This window comes from Molossus molossus, unplaced genomic scaffold (genome assembly GCF_014108415.1).
Source record: "Molossus molossus isolate mMolMol1 unplaced genomic scaffold, mMolMol1.p scaffold_m16_p_1, whole genome shotgun sequence".
In the NCBI taxonomy this organism is placed as follows: Eukaryota; Metazoa; Chordata; class Mammalia; order Chiroptera; family Molossidae; genus Molossus; species Molossus molossus.
The window spans coordinates 117342947-117364725 of NW_023425344.1; the positions used below are offsets into that span (position 1 = coordinate 117342947).

General features: G+C 36.4%; 1 protein-coding gene and 1 pseudogene across 15 annotated transcripts in view; both read right to left on the reverse strand.

The window, feature by feature from the left end:
- MYO9A (myosin IXA) overlaps window positions 1-21779 on the reverse strand; it is a 341194-nt gene that overhangs the window by 48582 nt on the left and 270833 nt on the right. For all 15 annotated transcript variants that reach the window (XM_036243152.1, XM_036243160.1, XM_036243103.1 and 12 more), the window contains 2 exons: window positions 17499-17610; window positions 15332-15393 (listed from right to left, as the gene is read on the reverse strand). In XM_036243152.1, coding sequence (XP_036099045.1) covers window positions 15332-15393; window positions 17499-17610 — 174 coding nt within the window. The remainder of the gene's footprint in view (window positions 1-15331; window positions 15394-17498; window positions 17611-21779) is intronic.
- On the reverse strand, window positions 4229-5473 carry LOC118617314 (annotated as a pseudogene).

Consider the following 21779-nt stretch of genomic DNA (forward strand, 5'->3'; position numbering starts at 1 on the left):
AAAGTGGCCTGAGAGAGACTTTCTGTCATGTTGAAAAGGGTTGTCAGTTTGAGAATCAAAGTTAAAACAGAAGACATTTTTCCTGTGAACAACTTGGTCGAGAACTGAGGTTTGACTGTGCATGACAACTAGGTCAGGTTTTCAAATCTTGTTTTACATATCATTTGCATCTTTACTAAATTTTAGTTTGCCAGGTATTAAAGCTACATTAGACTGTTCTAAAGATAAAATTTTTATATCTCCCTGACAGGTTCACCATTTTCTTATTATTAAACATCTTTATCTGACATAATGTTTCTTGTCCTAAGGTACAGTTTAAGATTATACAGCTATACTACCTTTCTACTGGTTATTCTTTGCAAGCTATATCTATCCTTTTGCTTTCAGCTCTTCTCTATCTTTATATTTAAGTATGTCTCTTATAAACAGGATATCATTGAAATCTTTCAATTGGTATTAGCCTGGCGTTATAATTCAAAGTATTTGGTCTATTAACATTTTTTTTTTCCTTTTCAATATAGTTTGTTTATTACAGCTTTGGACAGTTTTTCTTTCTTTTTAAAACTTTCTTTCACCCTGACTGGTTTGGCTCAGCGACTAGAGCGTTGGCCTGCGGTCCAGAGAGACCCGGATTCGGTTCCCACTAAGAGCACGTACCTCGGTTGCAGTATGTCCCTGGCCCTGGTTGGGTCGTGCGGGTGGCAACCACTCAATGTGTCCCTTTCACGATGATGTTTCTCTCTCTCTCCCGCCCACTCTATCTGAACAAAAAAAAAAGGAAAAATGTCCTCAGGTGAGGATAAAAAAAAAAATTTCTTTCAATTATAGTTGACATACAGTATTATATTAGTCTCAGGTGTATAATATAGCCATTTATATAACCTACTCAGATAAGTCTAGTACACACCTAACACCATACAGTTATTATAATATAAACTATATTCCCTATGTTGTATTTTACATAGCCATGACATTTTTTAAAATTAGCATTTTGTACATCTTAATTCCTTTCCCTTTTCACCCATCCCTCAATCTCCGTCCCATCTGAAAACTATCAAAATGCTTTTTGTATCTATGAGTTTCTTTGTTTTGCTTGTCTGTTTATTTTTTAGACTTCACCTATAGTTAAATCATATGGTATTTGTCTTTCTCTGTCTGACTTATTTCACTTAGCATAATACCCTCTAGGTTCATCCATATTCTCACAAATGGCAAGATTAATTTGTTTTTTATATTCCATTATATATATATATATTCCTATATACTACCTCTTCTTTAGCCATTTGTTTATTGATGGACACTTAGGTTGTTTCCATATGATGGCTTTCTAAATAATGAAGTAAAAAACACAGAGGTACAAATGTCTTTTGAATTAGTGTTTTGGATTTCTTCAGATAAGTACCCAGAAGTGGAACTGCTGGGCCATAAGGTAGTTCCATATTTAATTTTTCAAGGAACCTCAATATTGTTTTCCACAGTGGCTGCACCAATTTATAATCCACCAGCAGTGCACAAGGGTTCCCTTTTCTTCATATCCTTGCCAACACTTGCTCTTTGTTAATTAATTTATTTATTTGTATTAATCCTCACTGAGGGATATGTTTTGTTCTTAATCTTCACCCAAGGATATGTTTAGAGAGAGGAATGGTGATGGGGGGGGGGGCAACAGGAAGGAGGGAGGGAGGGAGGGAAGGAAGGAGGGAGAGAGAGAGAGAGAGAGAGAGAGAGAGAGAGAAACATAGATCAGTTGCCTTCCATATGTGCCCAGACCAGGGACTGAACCACAACCTAGGTACTATATGCCTTGACTGAGAATTGAACTCAATATTTTGGTGTACGGGATGATGCTCCAGCCAGCTGAGCCACCTAGTCAGGGCTGTTTGTAGATTTATTGATGACTGCCATTCTGACAGGTGTGAGGCGATATCTTATTGTGGTTTTATTTTTTATTCCCTAATGGTTAATGATGTTCAGCTTCTTTACATATGTCTATTGGCCATCTATAGAGAAATGTGTTTTTAGATCCTCTGCCTATTTTTAATTGGATTTTTATTTTTGGTGTGTGTGTGTTAAACTGTATGAGTTCCTCATATATTTTGGATATTAACACCCTATCATACATATTGGGGAATATATACTCCCTTTCAGTAGGTTGTCTTTTTGTTTTGTTGATGGTTTCCTTTGCTGTGCAAAAATGTTTTACTTTGGTATGGTCCCATTTGCTTATTTTTTCTTGTTTCACTTGCCCAAAACAAAAATATTGCTAAGAGAAATATCAGAGTTTTACTGCCTATGTTTTCTTCTAAGAGTTTTATGGTTTCAAGTCTTATATTTAATTCCTTAATCCATTTTAGTTTATTTTTGTGTATGGTGTTAAAAACTACTCTAGTTTCTTTTCTTTCTTTCTTTCTTTTTTTTTTTGCTTATCTCTCTCAGTTTTTCCCAGAACTATTTATTGAATAAACTGTCTTTACCCCGTTGTATGTTCTTGCCTCCTCTGTCAAATATTAATTGACCATTTATGCATGGGTTTATTTCTGGGCTCTCTATTCTATTCCATTGATATATACGTGTGTTTTTATGCCAGTACTATGCTTTTATAATTACTATAGTCCTGCAATATAGTTTGATATCAGGTAGCATAATACACCAACTTTCTTCTTTCTCAAGATTGCTTTGGCTATTCAGGGTTTTTTGTGATTCCATATGAATTTTAGGATTATTTGTTCTAGTTCTGTGAAAACTGCCATTAGTACTTTTTATAGGAGTTACACTGAATCTATAGATTGCTCTGGGTAGTAAGGACATTTTAATGATGTTAATTCTTCCTAACCATGAGCATGGCATATCCTTATTTTTCCATTTATTTGTATCTTCAGTTTCTTTCTTCAGTGTCTTATGTCTCCTTGGTTAAATTTACTCCTTGGATTTTTGTCAAATGCTATTCCTGCATAAATTGATATATGATTTTTATTCTTCATTTTATTTATGTGGTATATCACGTTAACTGACATGCAGATATTGAACCAAGTTTGCATCCCTGGAATAAGTCACACTGCATCATGGTATATGGTCTTTTTAATGTACTGCCGAATTGCTGGCTTCATAAAATGACCTTGGGAGCCTTCTTCCTATTCAGTTTTTTGGAATAGTTTGAGAAGGACAGGTGTGAATTATTTGGCAAAATTAATCTGTGAAGCCATCTGGCCCAGGACTTTTGTTTGTTGGGATTTTTTTTGAGTTCAGGTCTGTTCAGGGTTTCCAGTTCTTCTTGATTCAGTCTTGAAAGATTGTTTGTTTCTAATAATTTATCCATTTCTTCCTGGTTGTCCAGTCTGTTGATGACATATAATTGTTTGTAGTATATTCATATGACCCAGTGTATTTCTGTGTTGTCTCCCCTTTTAATTGTGGTTTTATTTATTTGGTCATCACTGTTTTTTCTATAAGTCTGGTTAATCATCATTCTTTTTTTTTATAAGTCTGGTTAATCATCACTCTTTTTTTTTTTTTTTGGTAAGTCTGGTTAAGAGTTTATTAATTTTGTTTATCCTTTTTTGGTTAATCCTCACCTGAGGATATTTTCCATTGATTTTCTTAGAGTGGAAAGGAGGAAGGGGGAGAAAGAAAGAAACATTGATGTGAGAGAGAGCTATCAATTGCTGCCTCCTGTCAGCACCCCTACTTGGGCTGGGGATTGAACCTGCAAGCAAGGTATGTGTCCTGACTGGGAATTGAATCTGTGACTGTTTGGTACGCAGGCTGACACTCTAACAACTGAGCAAGACTGGCCAGGGCTCACTGATCTTTTGTTATTGTTTTTTTGGACTCTCTTTTGTTTATATGACACTAATCCTGGTCTTTATTATTTCATTCTTTTCTACTCATTCTGTGGTTTGTTTGCTCCTCTTCTTTTTTATTACCCCGCTTTTGTATTTAATGTTTTAGAACTGTACAAAGATTCTCACTTCCTAAGCAGAAATATAATTTAGATAGTATTAGGAGAGTCTTCACATAATTTTAAATTTTCATTTATAAACTACTCAGTTATGATGAAATGCTCTAAAATAATTACATTGCTGCTGCTGTTATGGAACAATAACAATCTGTTAGGAAAGCAGGTTCCTATTTATACTCGCTTGTACTTTTAAATACTATGAGAAAGAAGTAAGCAGAGCTGTTGTAAAAGCCTACTGTGGGAACAACCTTTGGAGATAATGTTCTTGACTCAGTCATCTCCTCCACAGAGCTTTAAGAGTGTCATTTCATATTCTCCAGAAGTATCTGATTTATTTGCTAAATACAGGAAATAACCACAACACCTTAAACTCTGCTTGAATGTCCAAAAGGTCTTTTTCTGATCTGGAAACCATTATTTGGTTCAGAGTAAACTCTTCAATTCTGGCACCCTTCAAAGCTTGCTGTAGTCTTTCAGCTAAAAAGGCAGGCATGTTTCTTGCACAGTGAATTATGGCTGGCCATGTCTTCAAAATGCACAGATAATTCTCCTTTCATTGTCCTCAATGTCCTTCTGGCTAATATTTCTGTATTCATCAAATGTTATTTTTAGTTGATGAAAGCTCCTTAGACAAAGGATCTCAGCAAATTTATCTTCGTCCATGCCTCATCTGTTCTCATCAGCATTATAGAGAATCTGGACATCCTTTTGGCCAGCTGCTCATCTACTTTTAGACTTTCATCTCTTCTGCCACTTGCCAAAGTCAACAGAGATATCTGGAAGTTACCAAATGTTTCAGAGCTAATGTCATCTCCAAGACTTATTATATACTGTGTAGTAGGCTTGAGAAATCTCCTTCATCTGCCTGCTGGTCCTGGTGGTTAAGATTTCAATCAATGCGTCTTGATTTGTTCCAGTGCCCTTCATGGATTTCTTCAGCTGTTTTACATCAAACACTACAGGAGGAGTCACAAGGGCTGAATGAGATGTTCAAAGTAGCCAAAGAGACTGACCTTCAAGCCATTTTTTAGTTGTTTTCCATATACTGCTTGATATTTCTTTTTTTTTTTTTAATATATTTTTTATTGATTTTTTTATCCTCACCCGAGGATATTTTTTTGTTTTTTGTTCAGATAGAGAGAGAGAGGAAGAGAGAGAGAGAGAAACATCGACGTGAAAGGGACACATCGAGTGGCTGCCACCCACACGACCCAACCAGGGCCGAGGACAAACTGCAACCGAGGTACATGCCCTTAGCGGGAACCGAACCCGGGTCTCTCTAGACCGCAGACCGACGCTCTAACCGCTGAGCCAAACTGGCCAGGGCTGCTTGATATTTCTTAATAATCAGTTGTCACTGTGCATCTGACCTCTCAGTCAGGATGCAGATGAGTGTTTTCTTGTCAGTTCCAATTCCTCTAGATTGCTTTAAGAAATGCTTCAGCAACCCACTGATGGGCTATAGCCTGGACAATATCACACTGTCCCTTGGTGTCTCATCCAGAGAGATGCCATGCTTTCCCACCTTTGCCTTGAGTTCAGATCACACTAACCTTGAAGTGGGGCCCAGTGTGCAGGAGAACCACGAGCCAGGTGTGCATCCCACACACTGGTGTTCCAAAGCTGGTTTCTTGCTGGCCCTGTTTGTTCTTCTTTTTCCAGTTTCCTTAAGTGTAAGGTTAGACTATTTATTTGAAATGTTCTTTGTTTCTTGAGGTAGGCCTATATAGCTAAGAATTTCCCTCTTAGAAATGCTTCCTTGGAACCCAAGTGGTTAAGATTGGCCCTTCGAAGCCCCTGCCTGACCATGTGAGTATTGTGGAACTCAAAGATGTGATACTACCCACAAACTCCATCTTGAACAGAAGGATGGAAGCCACAGCTGTCTGCCATGCCCCAGCCAGTACCAACAGCTACCCCAGCTATTTTTTCATTTCCATTTGCAGAAATATCTTTATCCATCCCTTTATTTTCAGTTTGTTTATGTCTTTCGACCTTTAATGGTTCTCTTGTAGACAACATAAGTTTGGATTTTATTCTGTTATCATTCAGCTACCCTTTGCCTTCTGATTGGAGCATTTAATCAATTTACATTTAAAGTGATTATTGATAGGTGTATATATAGTTATTGTCATTTTATTATTTGTATTTAGGTGTGTTTTTTTTTTTTTTCACTTCTTAAAGAAGTCCCTTTAACATTTGTTATAATAATGGTTTGGTAGTAATGAACTCCTTTAGCTTTTTCATGTCTGGGAAGATCTTTTATCTCTCCTTTGATACTAAACAATAGCCTTACCAGTAGATTAATCTTAGTTGTAGGTCCATGCTTTTCATCACTTTAAATATTTCATGCCAATCCCTTCTTTCCTCCAAAGATTCCGTTGAGAAATCAGCTGACAGTCTTATGCGAGCTCCCTTGTAGATTACTTTTTTTCTTGCTACTTTTAAGATTCTCTTTGTCTTTAACCTTTGGTATTTTAACTATGATGTGTCTTGGTGTGGGCGTCTTTGGGTTCATCTTGTTTGGGACTCTCTGCACTTCTTGGACTTGTATGTCTATTTTCTTCACCACGATAGAAGGGATTGGCACGAAATATTTAAAGTGATAAAAAGCATGGACCTACAACCACGATAGGGAAGTTTTCTATCATTATTTCTTAAATTGGTTCTCAATTCCTTGCTCTCTTTCCTCTCCTTCTTATAACCCTGTGATGTAAATGTTGGACCTATTGTCCCACAAGTCACTTAAACTGTCCTTTTTAAAAAATTTTTTTTTCTTTTTGCTATTGTTTTTTTTTATTAATTTTTGTTACAGATGTTTCTCCTTTTTCCCCCACTGATTCCCCCCTCCACCTCCCTCCCTGCCCTTTCCCCAGATTGTTGTCCATGTCCACTGTTCAGGCATACATGCATATAAATTCTGTGGTTCATCCCTCCCCCACCGCCCCCCTCGTTAGGAGATTGTCAGTCTGTACCCTGCTTCCAATTCTCTGGGACTACCCCAGAGACTGTTATGTTCCTCAAACTGTTATGTTCATTATATTCCACAAATAAGTGAGATCATATGAAACTTGTCTTTCTCTGTTTGGCTTGTTTCACTTAGGATGATACTTTCAAGGTCCCTCCATGTAGTCTCAAAGGATAAGAGATCTTTCTTTCTTACCACTGTGTAGTACTCCATTGTGTATATATGTACCACAGCTTTTTGATCCATTCGTCTACTGATGGACACTTGGGCTGTTTGCAGATCTTAGAGATTGTAAATAGTGCTGCTACAAACATGGGGGTACATATATTCTTTCTGATTGGTGTTTTATGCTTCTTAGGGTATATTCCTAGAAGTGGGATCACTGGGTCAAATGGAAGATCAATTTTTAATTTTTTGAGGTGACACCATATTGTTTTCCATAGTGGCTGCACCAGTCTGCATTCCCACCAGCAGTGCACTAGAGTCCCCTATTCTCCACACCCTCGCCAACACTTGTTGTTTGATGATTTGTTGATGGCGGCCACTCTGACAGGTGTGAGGTGATACCTCATTGTTGTTTTAATTTGCATCTCTCTGATGATTAGTGACGATGAGCATTTCTTCATATGTTTCTTAGCCATTTGTATGTCCTGTTTGGAGAGGTGTCTATTCAGTTCCTCTGCCCATTTTTTAATTGGGTTCTTTGTCTTCCTTTTGTGGAGTTGTATGAGCACAAAATATGTATTGGAAATTAACCCCTTATCTGATATATCATTGGTAATTATGCTCTCCCATACAGTGGGTAGCCTTTCCGTTTTGATGATTGTATCTTTCGCTGTGCAGAAGCTTTTGAGTTTGATGTAATCCCATGTGTTCATTTTCTCCTTTGTTTCTATTGCCTTAGGTGATGTGTCAGTAAAAATTCTGCTGCGTATGATGTCTGAGATTTTGTTGCCCACAGTCTCCCCTAGGATTTTTATGGATTCATGAGTTACATTTAAGTCTTTTATCCATTTTGAGTTTATTCTGGTGTAGGGTGTAAGTTGATGGTTTAGTTTCATTTTTCTGCAAGTAGCTGTCCAATTTTCCCAGCACCATTTATTAAAGAGGCTGTCCTTACTCCACTGTATGCTCTTGCCACCTTTGTCAAATATTAATTGAGCAAATTGCCTTGGGTCCATTTCTGGGTTCTCTATTCTGTTCCACTGGTCTATATACTTGTTCTTGTGCCAGTACCAGGCTGTTTTGATTATGGTGGCTTTGTAGTATAACCTGAAATCTGGTATTGTGATCCCTCCAACTTTGTTCTTTCTTTTCAAGATTGCTGTGGCTATTCGAGGCCTTTTTTGGTTCCATATGAACTTTTGAAGTAATTGTTCTAATTCTGTGAAGTATGCCGTTGGTATTTTGATGGGGATTGCGTTGAATCTATATATTGCTTTGGGTAATATGGACATTTTAATTATGTTAATTCTCCCAATCCATGAACAGGGTATGTGCTTCCACTTTTTTATATCTTGCTCTATTTCTTTTTTCAAAGACCTGTAGTTTTCTGCGAATAGGTCCTTTATTTCTTTGGTTAAGTTTATTCCTAGATATCTTAATTTTTTTGCCGCAATAGTAAATGGGATTGTTTTCTTAGTTTCTCTTTCTGTGAGTTCATCATTGGTGTATAAGAATGCCATCGATTTCTTGACGTTAATTTTGTATCCTGCTACTTTGCCAAATTCATTTATTAAGTCTAGTAAGCTTTTGGTAGAGTCTTTGGGGTTTTCTATGTACAGTATCATGTCATCTGCAAATAATGACAATTTCACTTCCTCCTTTCCAATTTGGATCACTTTTATTTTTTCTTCCTGTCTGATTGCTGTGGCTAAGACTTCCAGTACTATGTTAAATAGGAGTGGCGAAAGTGGGCATCCTTGCCTTGTTCCTGTTCTTAAGGGAAATGCTTTTAGTTTTTGCCCATTGAGTATGATGTTGACTGTAGGTCTTCCATATATGGCCTTTATTATGTCTAGATATGATCCCTCTATTCCCATACTGCTGAGTGTTTTTATCAGAAATGGATGCTGGATTTTGTCGAAGGCTTTTTCAGCATCTATTGATATGATCATGTGGTTTTTATTCTTCATTTTGTTTATATGGTGTATCACATTTATGGATTTGTGAATATTGTACCAGCCTTGCATCCCTGGGAAGAATCCCACTTGGTCATGGTGGATAATTTTTTTGGTGTATTGCTGGATTCGATTTGCTAGTATTTTGTTCAGGATTTTGGCATCTATGTTCATCAGGGATATTGGCCTGTAGTTTTCTTTCTTTGTTGTGTCTTTTTCTGGTTTTGGAATTAGAATTATGCTGGCTTCATAAAACGAGTTTGGAAGTCTTCCTTCTTCTTGAATTTTTTGAAATAGTTTGAGGAGAATGGGTATTAGTTATTCTTTGAATGTTCGGTAAAACTCCCCCGTGAAGCCATCCAGGCCTGGGCTTTTGTTTGCTGGGAGAGTCTTGATTACATCTTTAATTTCTTCTGTTGTTATTGGTCTGTTCAAGTTTTCTATCTCTTCCTGATCCAGTTTTGGGAGACTATGTGTTTCTAGAAATTTGTCCATTTCACTTAGATTTTCGAATTTGTTGCCATATAATTGTTCATAGTAGTTGTTAACGATCTTTTGTATTTCTGTGGTGTCAGTTGTTATCTCTCCTCTTTCATTTCTGATTTTGTGCATTTGGGTTCTCTTTGTTTCTTGGTGAGTCTAGCTAAGGGTCCATCAATCTTGTTTATCTCGTCGAAAAACCAGCTCTTTGTTTTATTGATCCTCTGAATTGTTTTTTTGGTCTCTATGTCATTTATTTCTGCTCTGATCCTTACTATTTCCTTCCTTCTACTTGCTCTGGGGTTTTCTTTTTGTTTGCTCTCTAGTTCTTTAAGTTGTGAGGTTAGATAGTCTATTAGAGATTTTTCTTCTTTTTTGAGGTAGGCCTGTAGTGCTATGAACTTCCCTCTCAGAACTGCTTTCGCTGCATCCCATAGATTTTGTGTTGTTGTGTCTTCATTTTCATTGGTTTCCAGGAAGTTTTTGATTTCTTCCTTGATCTCCTCGGTGACCCATTCATTGTTTAATAACATGCTATTTAGCTTCCATGTGTTCAAATGTCTTTGTATGTTCTTCTTGCAATTGATTTCTAGTCTCATGCCATTGTGGTCTGAGAAGACGCTTGATATAATTTCAATCTTCTTGAACTTGTAGAGACTTAGTTTGTGCCCTAACATGTGGTCTATCTTTGAGAATGTTCCATGTGCACTTGAGAAGAATGTGAATTCTGTAGTTTTGGGGTGTAGTTCTCTGTAGATATCTATTAAATCCATTTGGTCTAGTGCTTCATTTAGAGTCTCTGTTTCCTTGCTAATTTTTTGTCTAGAGGATCTATCCAGTGATGTGAGCGGGGTGTTGAAGTCCCCTGCTATGATTGTATTGCTATCGATTTCTCCTTTGAAGTCCTCCAAAAGTTTTTTAATATATTTTGGTGCTCCTATATTGGGTTATTCTGTTTTCTGATACCTCATCTTCTAATTCACTAATTCAATTTTCTGCTTCATCTAACGTTGATTCCCTCTAATGTATTATTCATTTCTTTTATTGTACTCTTAATTTTTTATTGGTTTGTTTTCATATTTTCTATTCATTTTTGTTTCCTATCCTTTTGTTGTTCTCACTGAGTTCATCTACTCTTCCCCTGTGTTCAGTGAGCACCCTTATAACCAGTATTTTGAATTCTGTATGTGGTAGATTGCTAGCTCCATTTCCTTCGTTTTCTTGTCCTGTTCTTTCATTTTGGATGTTTCTTTATCTCCTCATTTTGGCTGACTCACTGTGTTTGTTTCTATGTATTAGGTAGATCTGTTACATCTTCCAGTCTTGGCAGAATGTACTTATAAAATAGGATTCCTGTGGGGCACAGTAATGCAGTCTCCCTGGTCACCTAAGCTGGGTGCTCCAGGGGAGTCCCTTGTGTGGATTGTATGTGCCCTCCATTTGCAGTTGAGCCATGATTGTTGTTTTGATATCAGTGGGAGGAGCTGACCCTCAGGATGAGTGGCTGTGAGGAATGGCTGTGACTACAGTGGAGGACCTGTTGTGCAGGGGCTGACCCCACAAAATGGGATTCACTTTAACAAGGCTGCTTAGTCCACCCTCTGAGTGTGTAATTTGTGGAGGTGGTTGGACAGTGGTCTTGTGTGGTCCCAAGCCAGCTACTGAATGTGTTGGTTCTGGGACCTCTTGGGAGGGCTCTGGTGCAGGCCAAGGTCAGCCACTGCCTGTGCCCAGCCTAGGATATCCTGGTAGGAGCTACAAAGTAACCTGCATTTGGTTGCCACTTGTACTTATCTTGAAGGTGCCTGCAAGAGGCTAAGCTGTGAACTGAGACAGGCTGCTATTAGTGCCAGTTTTGGAACTGTTTAGCATGAGATATGGGGCACACCAAAGCCAGACATTACTTATTTGGGGTCTGTGAACCTTTGAGAGATTTTAGAAAAGTCCACAGTGCTAGTAGCTAGGCAGGCTCTTTGTGTGGAGCTACAGCTAAAAGAGGTTCCAGCTGTTGCTGGGGTGAGTGGTTAGGTGTTAGGGTATCACCAGTGTGGGGTGAATGGTATTAGCCAGGTTAATGGAGCATTCAGATTGCCACCTGCCAGCACCTGCAAGCTGGATGAGGGGAGAGCTCAATAAAGGAACAACGGAGCCTGTCAGCACTTTAGTCCTGGAGAGAGTTGCCCCACCAACCTTCACCTTGAAGCGAGTCAATTCAGTTCCTTCTTCAGTGTCCCTGGCACTTTTCAAGCCACTGCCCCTGTGCTGGAGCTCACAGTGAGTGAGTTTGTGAGTGAGTGAGTCTGTGCATGGTCCCTTTAAGTCCTGCAGTGCCTAAATCTCCATCTTACTCAGCTGTAATCCCTTCTGGTTTTCAGAGCTAGAAGTTATGGTAACTTCTCTTCCTAGCACTGGAGCCCTGGACTGAGAACCTGGGTGTAGGGCTAGGATTCCTTGCTCCTCAGGGGGATCTCCACAGCCAAAATATCTCTCCTGTTTCTTAATGCCACATCATGGGTATCCTACCACCTCCACCATCTTGGCCAGAAGTCTCCTTGGTCTATTAATACTTAATGTAATTGCCAAAATATTTGCACTCATATGTGCCAATCCACTATTTTTTTCTTTGTCTGACCTGATCTATGTTTCTGTTTCTCTCATATCTTGTCTTTTTAAAAATTAAGTATTTATTATTTTTCGATTTTATCATCTTTATTAGCTTTTAAGCTGTATATTCCCTTGCTGTTCTCTAGGTGGTTACTTAAAGGACTACAACAAATATCTGTAACATTTAAGTCTAATATAGTTTTAGGACTTTTACCACTTTCCAGATAACCCAGTTACCTCAAAATAGTTTAAGTTCATTTACCCAACAATCTTTTATGTTGTTTTCATGTACTTTGATTATCTACATATTTTAAGCCCTACAAGACAATAATTATTATGTTTTTAGTAATAGTCATTTATATTTACACATATTATTTACTCCTTCCATTACTTTTCATTTCTTCCTGTAGCTGTGTTTCCAGCTGAGATAATTTTCCTTCCACCTGGAGAACCTCCTTTAGTATTTCTTTTAGTGCAGGTCTCCTGGTGACAAATTCTGAATTTTGTAATCTGGAAATGTCTTCATATCATTTTCACTTTTCAAGACTATTGTCACTGGGTACAGAATTCTGGGTTAGTTTTATTTTCTTGTAACACTTAAAATAGGCCAAGCTACTGTCTTTGGCTTCCTTTATTTTAGTTCAGAAGTCAGTTGTCAGTCTTTTCATTGCTCAGCTAGGTAATGTTTATTTTCTTCCCCCTCTGACTGCTTTCAAGAAATTTTCTTTTTCTTTCATTTGAAGCACTGTGCATCTGGTATAGTTTTGTCTTTATCCCACTTGACATTAAAAGTGGTTCATGAACCCATCACTTGATTTGTTGGATTTTATCCCTTTCTTCCTGGACTCCAATTACACACATTTAAGAATCTTTCATTCTTTCCCATATGTCTTTTGTTTTTATTTCTATATTTATACATCCTTTTTGTTCTCCATGCTTGGATAGTTCTATCATTTCTTCTCCTATGATCAATATGCTCTTAAACCTATCTTTTGAACCCAGCTGATGTGGCTCAGTGGTTGAGCATGGACCCATGAACCAAGAGGTTGCCAGTTCAATTCCCAGTCAGGGCATGTGCCCAGGTTATGGACCTGATCCCCAGTGGAGGGCATGCTAATCGATGTTCTCTCTCATCGATGTTTCTATCTCTCTCTCCCTCTCCCTTCCTCTCTAAAATCAATAAAGAAAAATTACAAAAAAATAAAATAGAGGCTTACTAATAAATTTTTTAAAAAAAGAATAAACCTATCTTTTGAGTTTTATAATTTCAGTTGCATTTTTTATTTTTAGAATTTCCATTTGAATGAATATATATCTATATGTATTATTTTTTTCCATTTTCTGATAGACATTTTCTATCTTTTTACCTATTATTGGAACATACTAATCAAAAAAAATTTTAAGTACATGTCTGACAATTCAATAAAAATTGAGTCATCTATGAGTCTACTGATATTGTCTATTTGTTTTTTTCTTCATCTCATTTCTTAATATATGATATTATATATGAACAAATTATAAAGGCTCTGGATGATGTTATCTCTCTTTAGAGAGGATTCACCTATTCTCTCTGGTGAGTAGCTAAAATAACAACAGATCATCTTGATCTAATCAAGGACAGCCTCAAAGCTTGTTTTCCATTTTGATAAAGTTCAGTCTATCAATGGTTTACCCCCTTTTCCTAGGTACAGCACTGTGGGACTGCAAAAAACTCTAATCTGCTTTGCTGTTTAGCTTCTTAGCCTTTTGTTTTGTGTAGATTAAGAATTCAGAAAATTCCTTGGGGAAATAAACCTCTGATTTTCAGGCTTACTTCTCTATGTGTGGACCAGTCCTTCAGGCCCTGACAATCTTAGAATCCAAATTTTGTCTCTACAGCTCTATGAGGTTCCTAAAAACTTTGCTGACTTCTCTGATTCTTAAAATGTGGTCTTATATCCAGAATCTTGGTTTCTTGTCCTGTAACAAAAATTGACAACTCCCCACAAGGAGAAAAACACCTCATAGATATAGATTTACCAACTCCACAATTCTCTTCTCTCTAGGATCTAGGCCCCTAAAGTGCAGTTTGCCTAGGCAGCTCTCTGATGCTTCCCAACAGAATTTTTCAGTTGTTCTCAGCATGAACATTAGTCTTCCACAAGCTATGTCATCTTAGCTGGAAGCAAATGTCCCACCTCCACTGTATTTTTTGTTTGTTTGTTTGTTTTTTGTTTTATCCTCACCCGAGGATATTTTTCCATTTTTTGTACAGATAGAGTGGGAGGGAGAGAGAGGAAGGGAGAGAGAGAGAGAGAAACATCGATGTGAAGAGACACATCGAGTGGCTGCTACCCGCACGACCAACCAGGGCCGGGGACAAACTGCAACCGAAGTAAGTGCCCTTAGCGGGAACCGAACCCGGGTCTCTCCGGACCGCAGGCCGACGCTCTAACCGCTGAGCCAAACCGGCCAGGGCCCACCTCCACTGTATTTTAAGTTTTGAATAAAAAGTTCCTTTGTGCTTTGCCATAATTTGTCTACTAATTTGGAACAGATGCAAATTCTATACATAAGCTATAAACAAATGCACACACATTTATATTACAGTTCATATTTGCACAGAATTGTTACAATTGTCTGTATGTGACTAATAAGTAAGAAAATACTTGATTTTACATCAACAGAAGTCTGAAATCTTTCAAAAATGGTTGCTTCCTTGAAGCATGAGACACCAAAGTACATGTTCAGTATCTTTTAGATATCTGCCTATGTATCCACAAACTATGCAATGAATTTTGATGTTCATGTTAAAATATTTAATTGTAACCTACCACTTTGAAGACAATTCCTAGGAACACTTATGAGTGCTTAATGAAGCAAGAAACCTTTAAAAGTAGTGTTTTAATAAATTATCGGGGAATCAGTTTAGTAGCTCTCATGTAGTCATGATGAATATAGTTCCAAGAAAATCAATTCAGTTATATATATATATATATATGTATATATATATATATACACACACACACACACACACACACACCTTTCTATATGTGTATGCTGGAGCATGACATAAAAATGTGTATTTCTAACTGTGACTTGTCGTCATAAGTTTGAATACCATTGCTCTATAAAACTATCAAAGAGGCCTTGATTTATTTTCATGAGGCACAAAAAACCAACAGATCTGTTAATCATTAATCATAGGTAGTAACTTCTTACCTTTTTAGAACACTTGGCTGTGGTTTTCAGACAACACTTCTTATGGCAAGCATACTTGCATACTGAAAAACAGGTTAAGAATGCAGAATTTTTAGAAGTCTGCACATCAATGACAAGAACTTAAAAAGTTTATAAGTTTATTTTGGATATGAATTTTTTTTCTTTAAACCTGAGACTGCTATATCAGATAGATAGATAGATAGATAGATACCTATAAATATATAGATATACACACTTTGTACAATATTGAAAAGAAAAATTTAACCTGTTCTTTATAAATTCAATTTACTTATTTAACACATTGTATTTAGAAACAGAAAGCTGAAAAACATGCCTAAAATGTCTAACCAATGTCTAACCAATGTCTGTACATTTTTTTTATTCTGCCCACCCGTTCTCCACTCCACTCTCACATTCCAGTAGAATATTTATCTCTGTGGTTTGATTTACAAATTAGTTATTCATGTTTCCCTCATATACCTGCTCTACAATCTGCAAAAATGGCAGAAATACCTATTAAGAATCATTCCAATGGGTAAAAAAAAAAACCTTACTGAAATAAAAACAAATTAGCACATTAAGGTATAATAAGGGCCTTAGTGGTCCAGAATAGAGCTCTGAAGAACCAAAACATAAAGAAATCAGTTGTGTTTGGGAAGATAAGATAAAGAAAAGGTTCATAGCAGAAATAACTCCTTGGTATCTAGGCAGCTGGGAAGAGACACGGTAAGAGAAGGATACTGAGAACACACTTGGCCCATGTCATTTTGCTATACAAGATCTAGTGCCTGCATATCACCACATCCTTGCCCTTCTATAGTATAGCAGCGTTTTCAAGGCCAAGATCAATTAAGGTCATCATTATGCTGGTAAAATCACCAGCATAGTCACAAAGAAAGTTAGTAATTCTACTAAAAAATCAAACCAAGCCCATCACCCAAGTCATAAAAAGGCAGATTCTTTACATTTTCAGTTTCAAATCAGAAAGAAAATTATACCAACAAGAATCAGACTATATTAAACAGTCACTATAGCTTTTTAAACTACTGATAAAAAAACAAAAGGAAACAATTGTTAAACCATTGAAAAAGGTGAACATATAGAGCAATAGCAGTGATTTGGCTATGGTGAACATGACTTTTATCCTTATTGCCATACAAGACCCAGCACTTACCAATTCATTCACTTCTAGCCAACTAGTAAATAAACCTTCACAGAATTACTGATAGCACCAAAGTAGATCCATGAAATGACAGGAATGAAAAAGGTCCTCTGTAAGCCAGAACCAAGTTGACTTACAAAAGTCTGTTCACATTCTAGTATTTATATATTATGATGAAAGGATTCCAGTAGAAAAAGAGTACCTTTTTGGTTATGTCCTAAGAATTCATTAGTTAATTAGTTAACTAATTAGTTACTCAGTTAATTAATCTATCCATTTATAGGTCCATCTACCTAACAAATATTTATTAAAACTTAAAATGTACTGGAACTGTTCTAGGCACTGGTGATATAGAAGGGACAGATAAGTTTCCCAACCTGATAAAGCATACATTCTAGTGGGACAAACTAACAAACAAGAAAACAAATGAATACTTAATATAACCCTGAGTGGTGATAAAAACATTTAAAGCTGAGTAAGGGGACAGAGAATTAGGGGACAGGGTGGCATTTTAGGTAGAAGAATAAGGAAAGTGCTCTCTAAGAGGTAAAATTTGAGTAGAGACATGAATTAACTGAAATAGTAAGTCCTACTAACATCTGAAAGAAGAGTATTTCAGGTGGAGTGAGCTGCAAGTAGTGACCAAAGAACATTAAAATATATAGTTTGGCTACTGTGAGCAGGTGAAAGAGAATAGTGAGAGATGAGGCTGAAGAATTAGGAAGTGTGACTTTTTCCTTTAAGTTAAAGAAGACATAAGAAAACTGACTGGTGTGGCTCAGTTGGTTGAGTGTCATTCCCTACACCAAAAGTTGGTGGCTTCGATTCCTGGTAAGGGCCTGTGTATCTCTCACATTAATGTTTCTTTCTCTCTCTCCTCCTTCCTCTAAAATCAATAAAAATAATTTTTTTTAAAAAGTAGAAGAGGTCTTTAAAAAAAAGAAACCTAAGGGAAATAAAAATGTCAAGCAGTTAAAAAAATCCCTAAAGATCTCTCATACTTACATTTGCAAACAGAGGCTCGATCCATTATCCATATCAAAGAAGAACAGTACTCACAGTACGTAGGAATGCTATATTGAGTGGCCTTAAAGATGTGACCATTGTGTTCTTCCACCTGAATGAAAAAATATACGTATTTATGTTAAAGACAACAGTAAATGTTGCCCTAATTGGGTCAGCTAATGGGAAATCCTTCAATCCCTTATGTTAAGTCTTTTTGAGCACTTATTCCAGGAGGAAAATTATGATCTTCTAAGAAATAAATATGTGTTCCTTGCTTTCAAAAACCTAACAATTTAGTAGAGAAATAAGACCAACTTACAGGAATATCAGAAAGCAATGCTACAAACACATAAGAGATGTCTTAGTGAGTCTAATCAGCATGTTAAATTAAAAGCAGCAGTTCTCAAATTTTAATTTTTTACCTCAGAAATCTTTTACACTTTAAAAAATTACTGATGACCTCAAATAACTTCTGTTTTTATAAGTTATACCTATTGATATTTACTATCTTAAAAATTACAACTGAGACTATTTTAAGTATTTATCCAATTCATTTAAAATTAACACTAAACATATTATATGTTAACATAAATAACATTTTTATAAAAAACAACTATATATTTAAAATAAACAAAAAGGTACTACAAGAGGGTATTGTTTTAACTTTTTGTAGATCTCTTTAATGTCTAACTTAATAAAAGACACCTGGATTCTTATATCCCCATTTCATTCAAGCTGTTGTCAGATACAGTTTAGTTTGAAAGACATGAAGAAAATCCAGGTTCACACAGTTATACGATTGATACAAATAAAAGAATAATTCAATTGCCCTTTCAGATACTACTATATCAAAACTCTACAAATGATACCTTAATGGTTAATTGAAATATAGAACCAAAACCACATCAATGAACTCTTCATGCTCCGTGACATTAAAATGCATTTTTCCGGGCTTCATTAAATTTTTAACTTTTACTTCAAATTACTATTAAGAAAATAAAGATAAGCTCCAGATAATTTGCAAATTATGTATCTGATAAAGAACTATCTAGAATAGATGAACTGCTACAACTAAAAAGTAAGAAGATAATTTAAAAGTAGGCAAAATAACGCTGGCTGGTTTGGCTCAGTGGTTGGAGCTTCAGCCCACGACCAAGGGTTCCAGGCTCGATTCCCAGTCTAGGGCACACACCTAGGTTGCAGGTTCGATCCTAGCCCTGGTCAGGGTGATGCAGGAGGCAACCAATCAATGTTTTTCTCTCTCTCCCTCCTCCTACCTCCCTTCCATTATATCTAAAAATCAACAGAAAAATATCCTCCAGTGAAGATTAACCAAAAAAAAAAAAAAAAAGTGGGCAGTTTATTAAAGAAGTACAAATGGCCCTGGCCAGTATTGCTCAATGGTTAGAGCATCGGCCCATGGACCAAAGAGTCATGGGTTCGATTCTGGTCAAGGGCACGTACCTTGGTTGCAGTTCGGTCCCCAGCCCTGGTAGAGGTTGTGCAGGAGGCAACCAGTCGATGTGTCTCTCTCACATCAATGTTTTTCTCTCTCTCTCCCCCCTCCCACTCTGAAGATAGATGAAAAAATATCCTCTAGTAAGATTTATTTTAAAAAGTACAAATGGCCAACAGGCACATGAAAAGATGCTCAAAATTAAAACCATAATGAGATACTGCTTTACACTCACTAGAATGGCTATAATTAAAAACAAAAACGAAAAACAGCAACAACTGTTGGTGAGGATGTGGAGAGACTGAAACCCTCAGCTATTGCAATTGGGACTGTAAAATGGTACAGTCACTTGAAAAACAGTTTAGCAATTTTAAAAAATATTCAACACAGACTTACTGTATGACCCAGAAATTCTATTCTTAGGTTTATACCCAAGAAAACTGAAAACATGTTCACACAAAAATCTATAATCAAATATTCACATAGCAGCATTATTCACAATACTGCAAAAGTGAAAACAACCTAAATACCTGTCAAATGATAAAAGGATATATAAAATGTGGTATATATCCACACAATAGAATTTTTCAGCACCAAAATCACCAAACTACTGATATACATAACTTGAATGAACATCAAAAACATTATGCTAAGAAGCCATATACAAAAGACTACACAGAGTATGATTCCATTTACAGGAAATGTCCAGAAAATGCTAAAATATAAAAACAAAAAAGATTACTTATTTGCCTGGAACTGGGAATGGTAAAGGGAAATGACTACAAATTGGCATAAAAAAATCTTCTTGGGGTAATGTAAATGTTCTAAAATTGGATAGAGGTAATGGTTATAACTGTGCACATTTACTAAAAATCATTAAACTGTACAGTTAGAAGGGATAAATTACATTGTAATTAAATTTACCTCAACAAAACTCTTTTAAAAAACATTTTGGTCTATCCTGCACCTTAAATGGACATTTTATCTATACATGATTTTATAGTACTATGATTGGTGATTTGGAGAATACTGGTTCACGGAATTATGCAACCCTTTCAAATGTTGACACATTTTATTACACACTATCAGAAAGTCATGTTACTTCATATTATCAACAATCTCATCATAAGATTCTTTACTTGAAACCTATTATACTTATAGTGGCAAATAAAAGTTTTCTACAATTCTAATTTTTGTTTGAAAGCTTATACTTTACCACTGATAATAGAGTTGTGTTTTCTTTGAGGTGACAAAGTCACTTTGTTCATTTTCAGAAAATGTCTGCCAAACACCTAAGTCTAAGTAAGTAGAGCTTATTAATAAAGTAAAAGTGATTTCTATTAAAAAAAAAAAAAGTGGCTACAGACACATGTTGATATAAAATGTTGTACACAAATGTTCATAAGTAACATTCCTCATACTAGATAAAAAGTGTAAAAACCCAAAAGTCCATAAACTGGTGAATGTATAAAGAAAATGTAGTATAATCTATACAGTAGAATATAATTTGGCTATGAAAAGGAGTATAATTTGGCTATAAAAAGTACCACACATGCTACAACATACATGAATCTTGAAAACAATATGCTAAGTGAAAAAAGATGGACAAAAAAGGCCAATATTGTATGATTTTTTAAAATGTATATGAAATGTCCATAATAGGCAAATTCACAGAGACAGAAAGTAGATTAAGGAAGACAGAATGAAGAGTGACTTCTTAGTGGTAATAGTTACCCAGCATAGTGAATACAATCATGTGCTGCTTAAGATGGGGATACATTCTGAGAGATGCATCATTAGGTGACTTTATCACTGTGTGAACACCACAGAATGCACTTATGAAAACCTAAATGGAATAGCCTACTATATGTATAGGCTATACAGTATAGCTTACTGTCCTAGGCTACAAATCTATACAGCATGTTACTGTACTGAGTACTGTATGCAACTGTAACATAATATTAAATATTTATGCGTGCAAACATATGTAAACATAGAAAAAGTATAGTAATAATACAGTATAAAAGGTAAGAAATGGTACCAGTGTATAGGGCATTTACCATGAATGGAGCTTGCTGGACTGGATGTTACTCTGGGTAAACCAGTGAGTGAGTAGTGAGTGAATGTGAAGGTCTAGGACATTACTATATACCACCGTAGATTTTATAAACACTGTACACTTAGGCTACACCAAATCTATAAAACAACCCCAGATTAAATCAAGCACAAGATAAAATGATGCAATCAAGAGACACAGTAAACACAAGATGTATTAGGCACATCATACTGTTGCTTTACAGCCAACATTTTTGAATGAGTAGAGAGTGTATACTCTAAAATAGAAATAAAAAATATAGTGTAGCCCTGGCCGGTTTGGCTCAGCGGTTAGAGCGTCGGCCTACAGTCCGGAGAGACCCAGGTTCGGTTCCCGCTAAGGGCACATACCTGGGTTGCAGTTTGTCCCCGGCCCTGGTTGGGTCGTGTGGGGGGCAACCACTCGATGTGTCCCTTTCACGTCGATGTTTCTCCCTCTCTCTCCCTCCCACTCTATCTGAACAAAATATCGAAAAATGTCCTCGGGTGAGGATAAAAAAATATATAGTGTAGTAAATAGTATACCAGTTACACAGTCATTTATTATCATTATCAAGTATTATGTACTATACACAACTGTGTATGTTGTAACTTTTAAAAAAATTTTCTTCATTGACTTTTAGAGAGAGGAATGTAGAAGGAAAGAGAGATAGAAACATCAATGAGAGAGAACATCAACTGGCCATCTCTGGCATGCCCCCCATTAGGTACTGAGACCACAACCTGGGCAT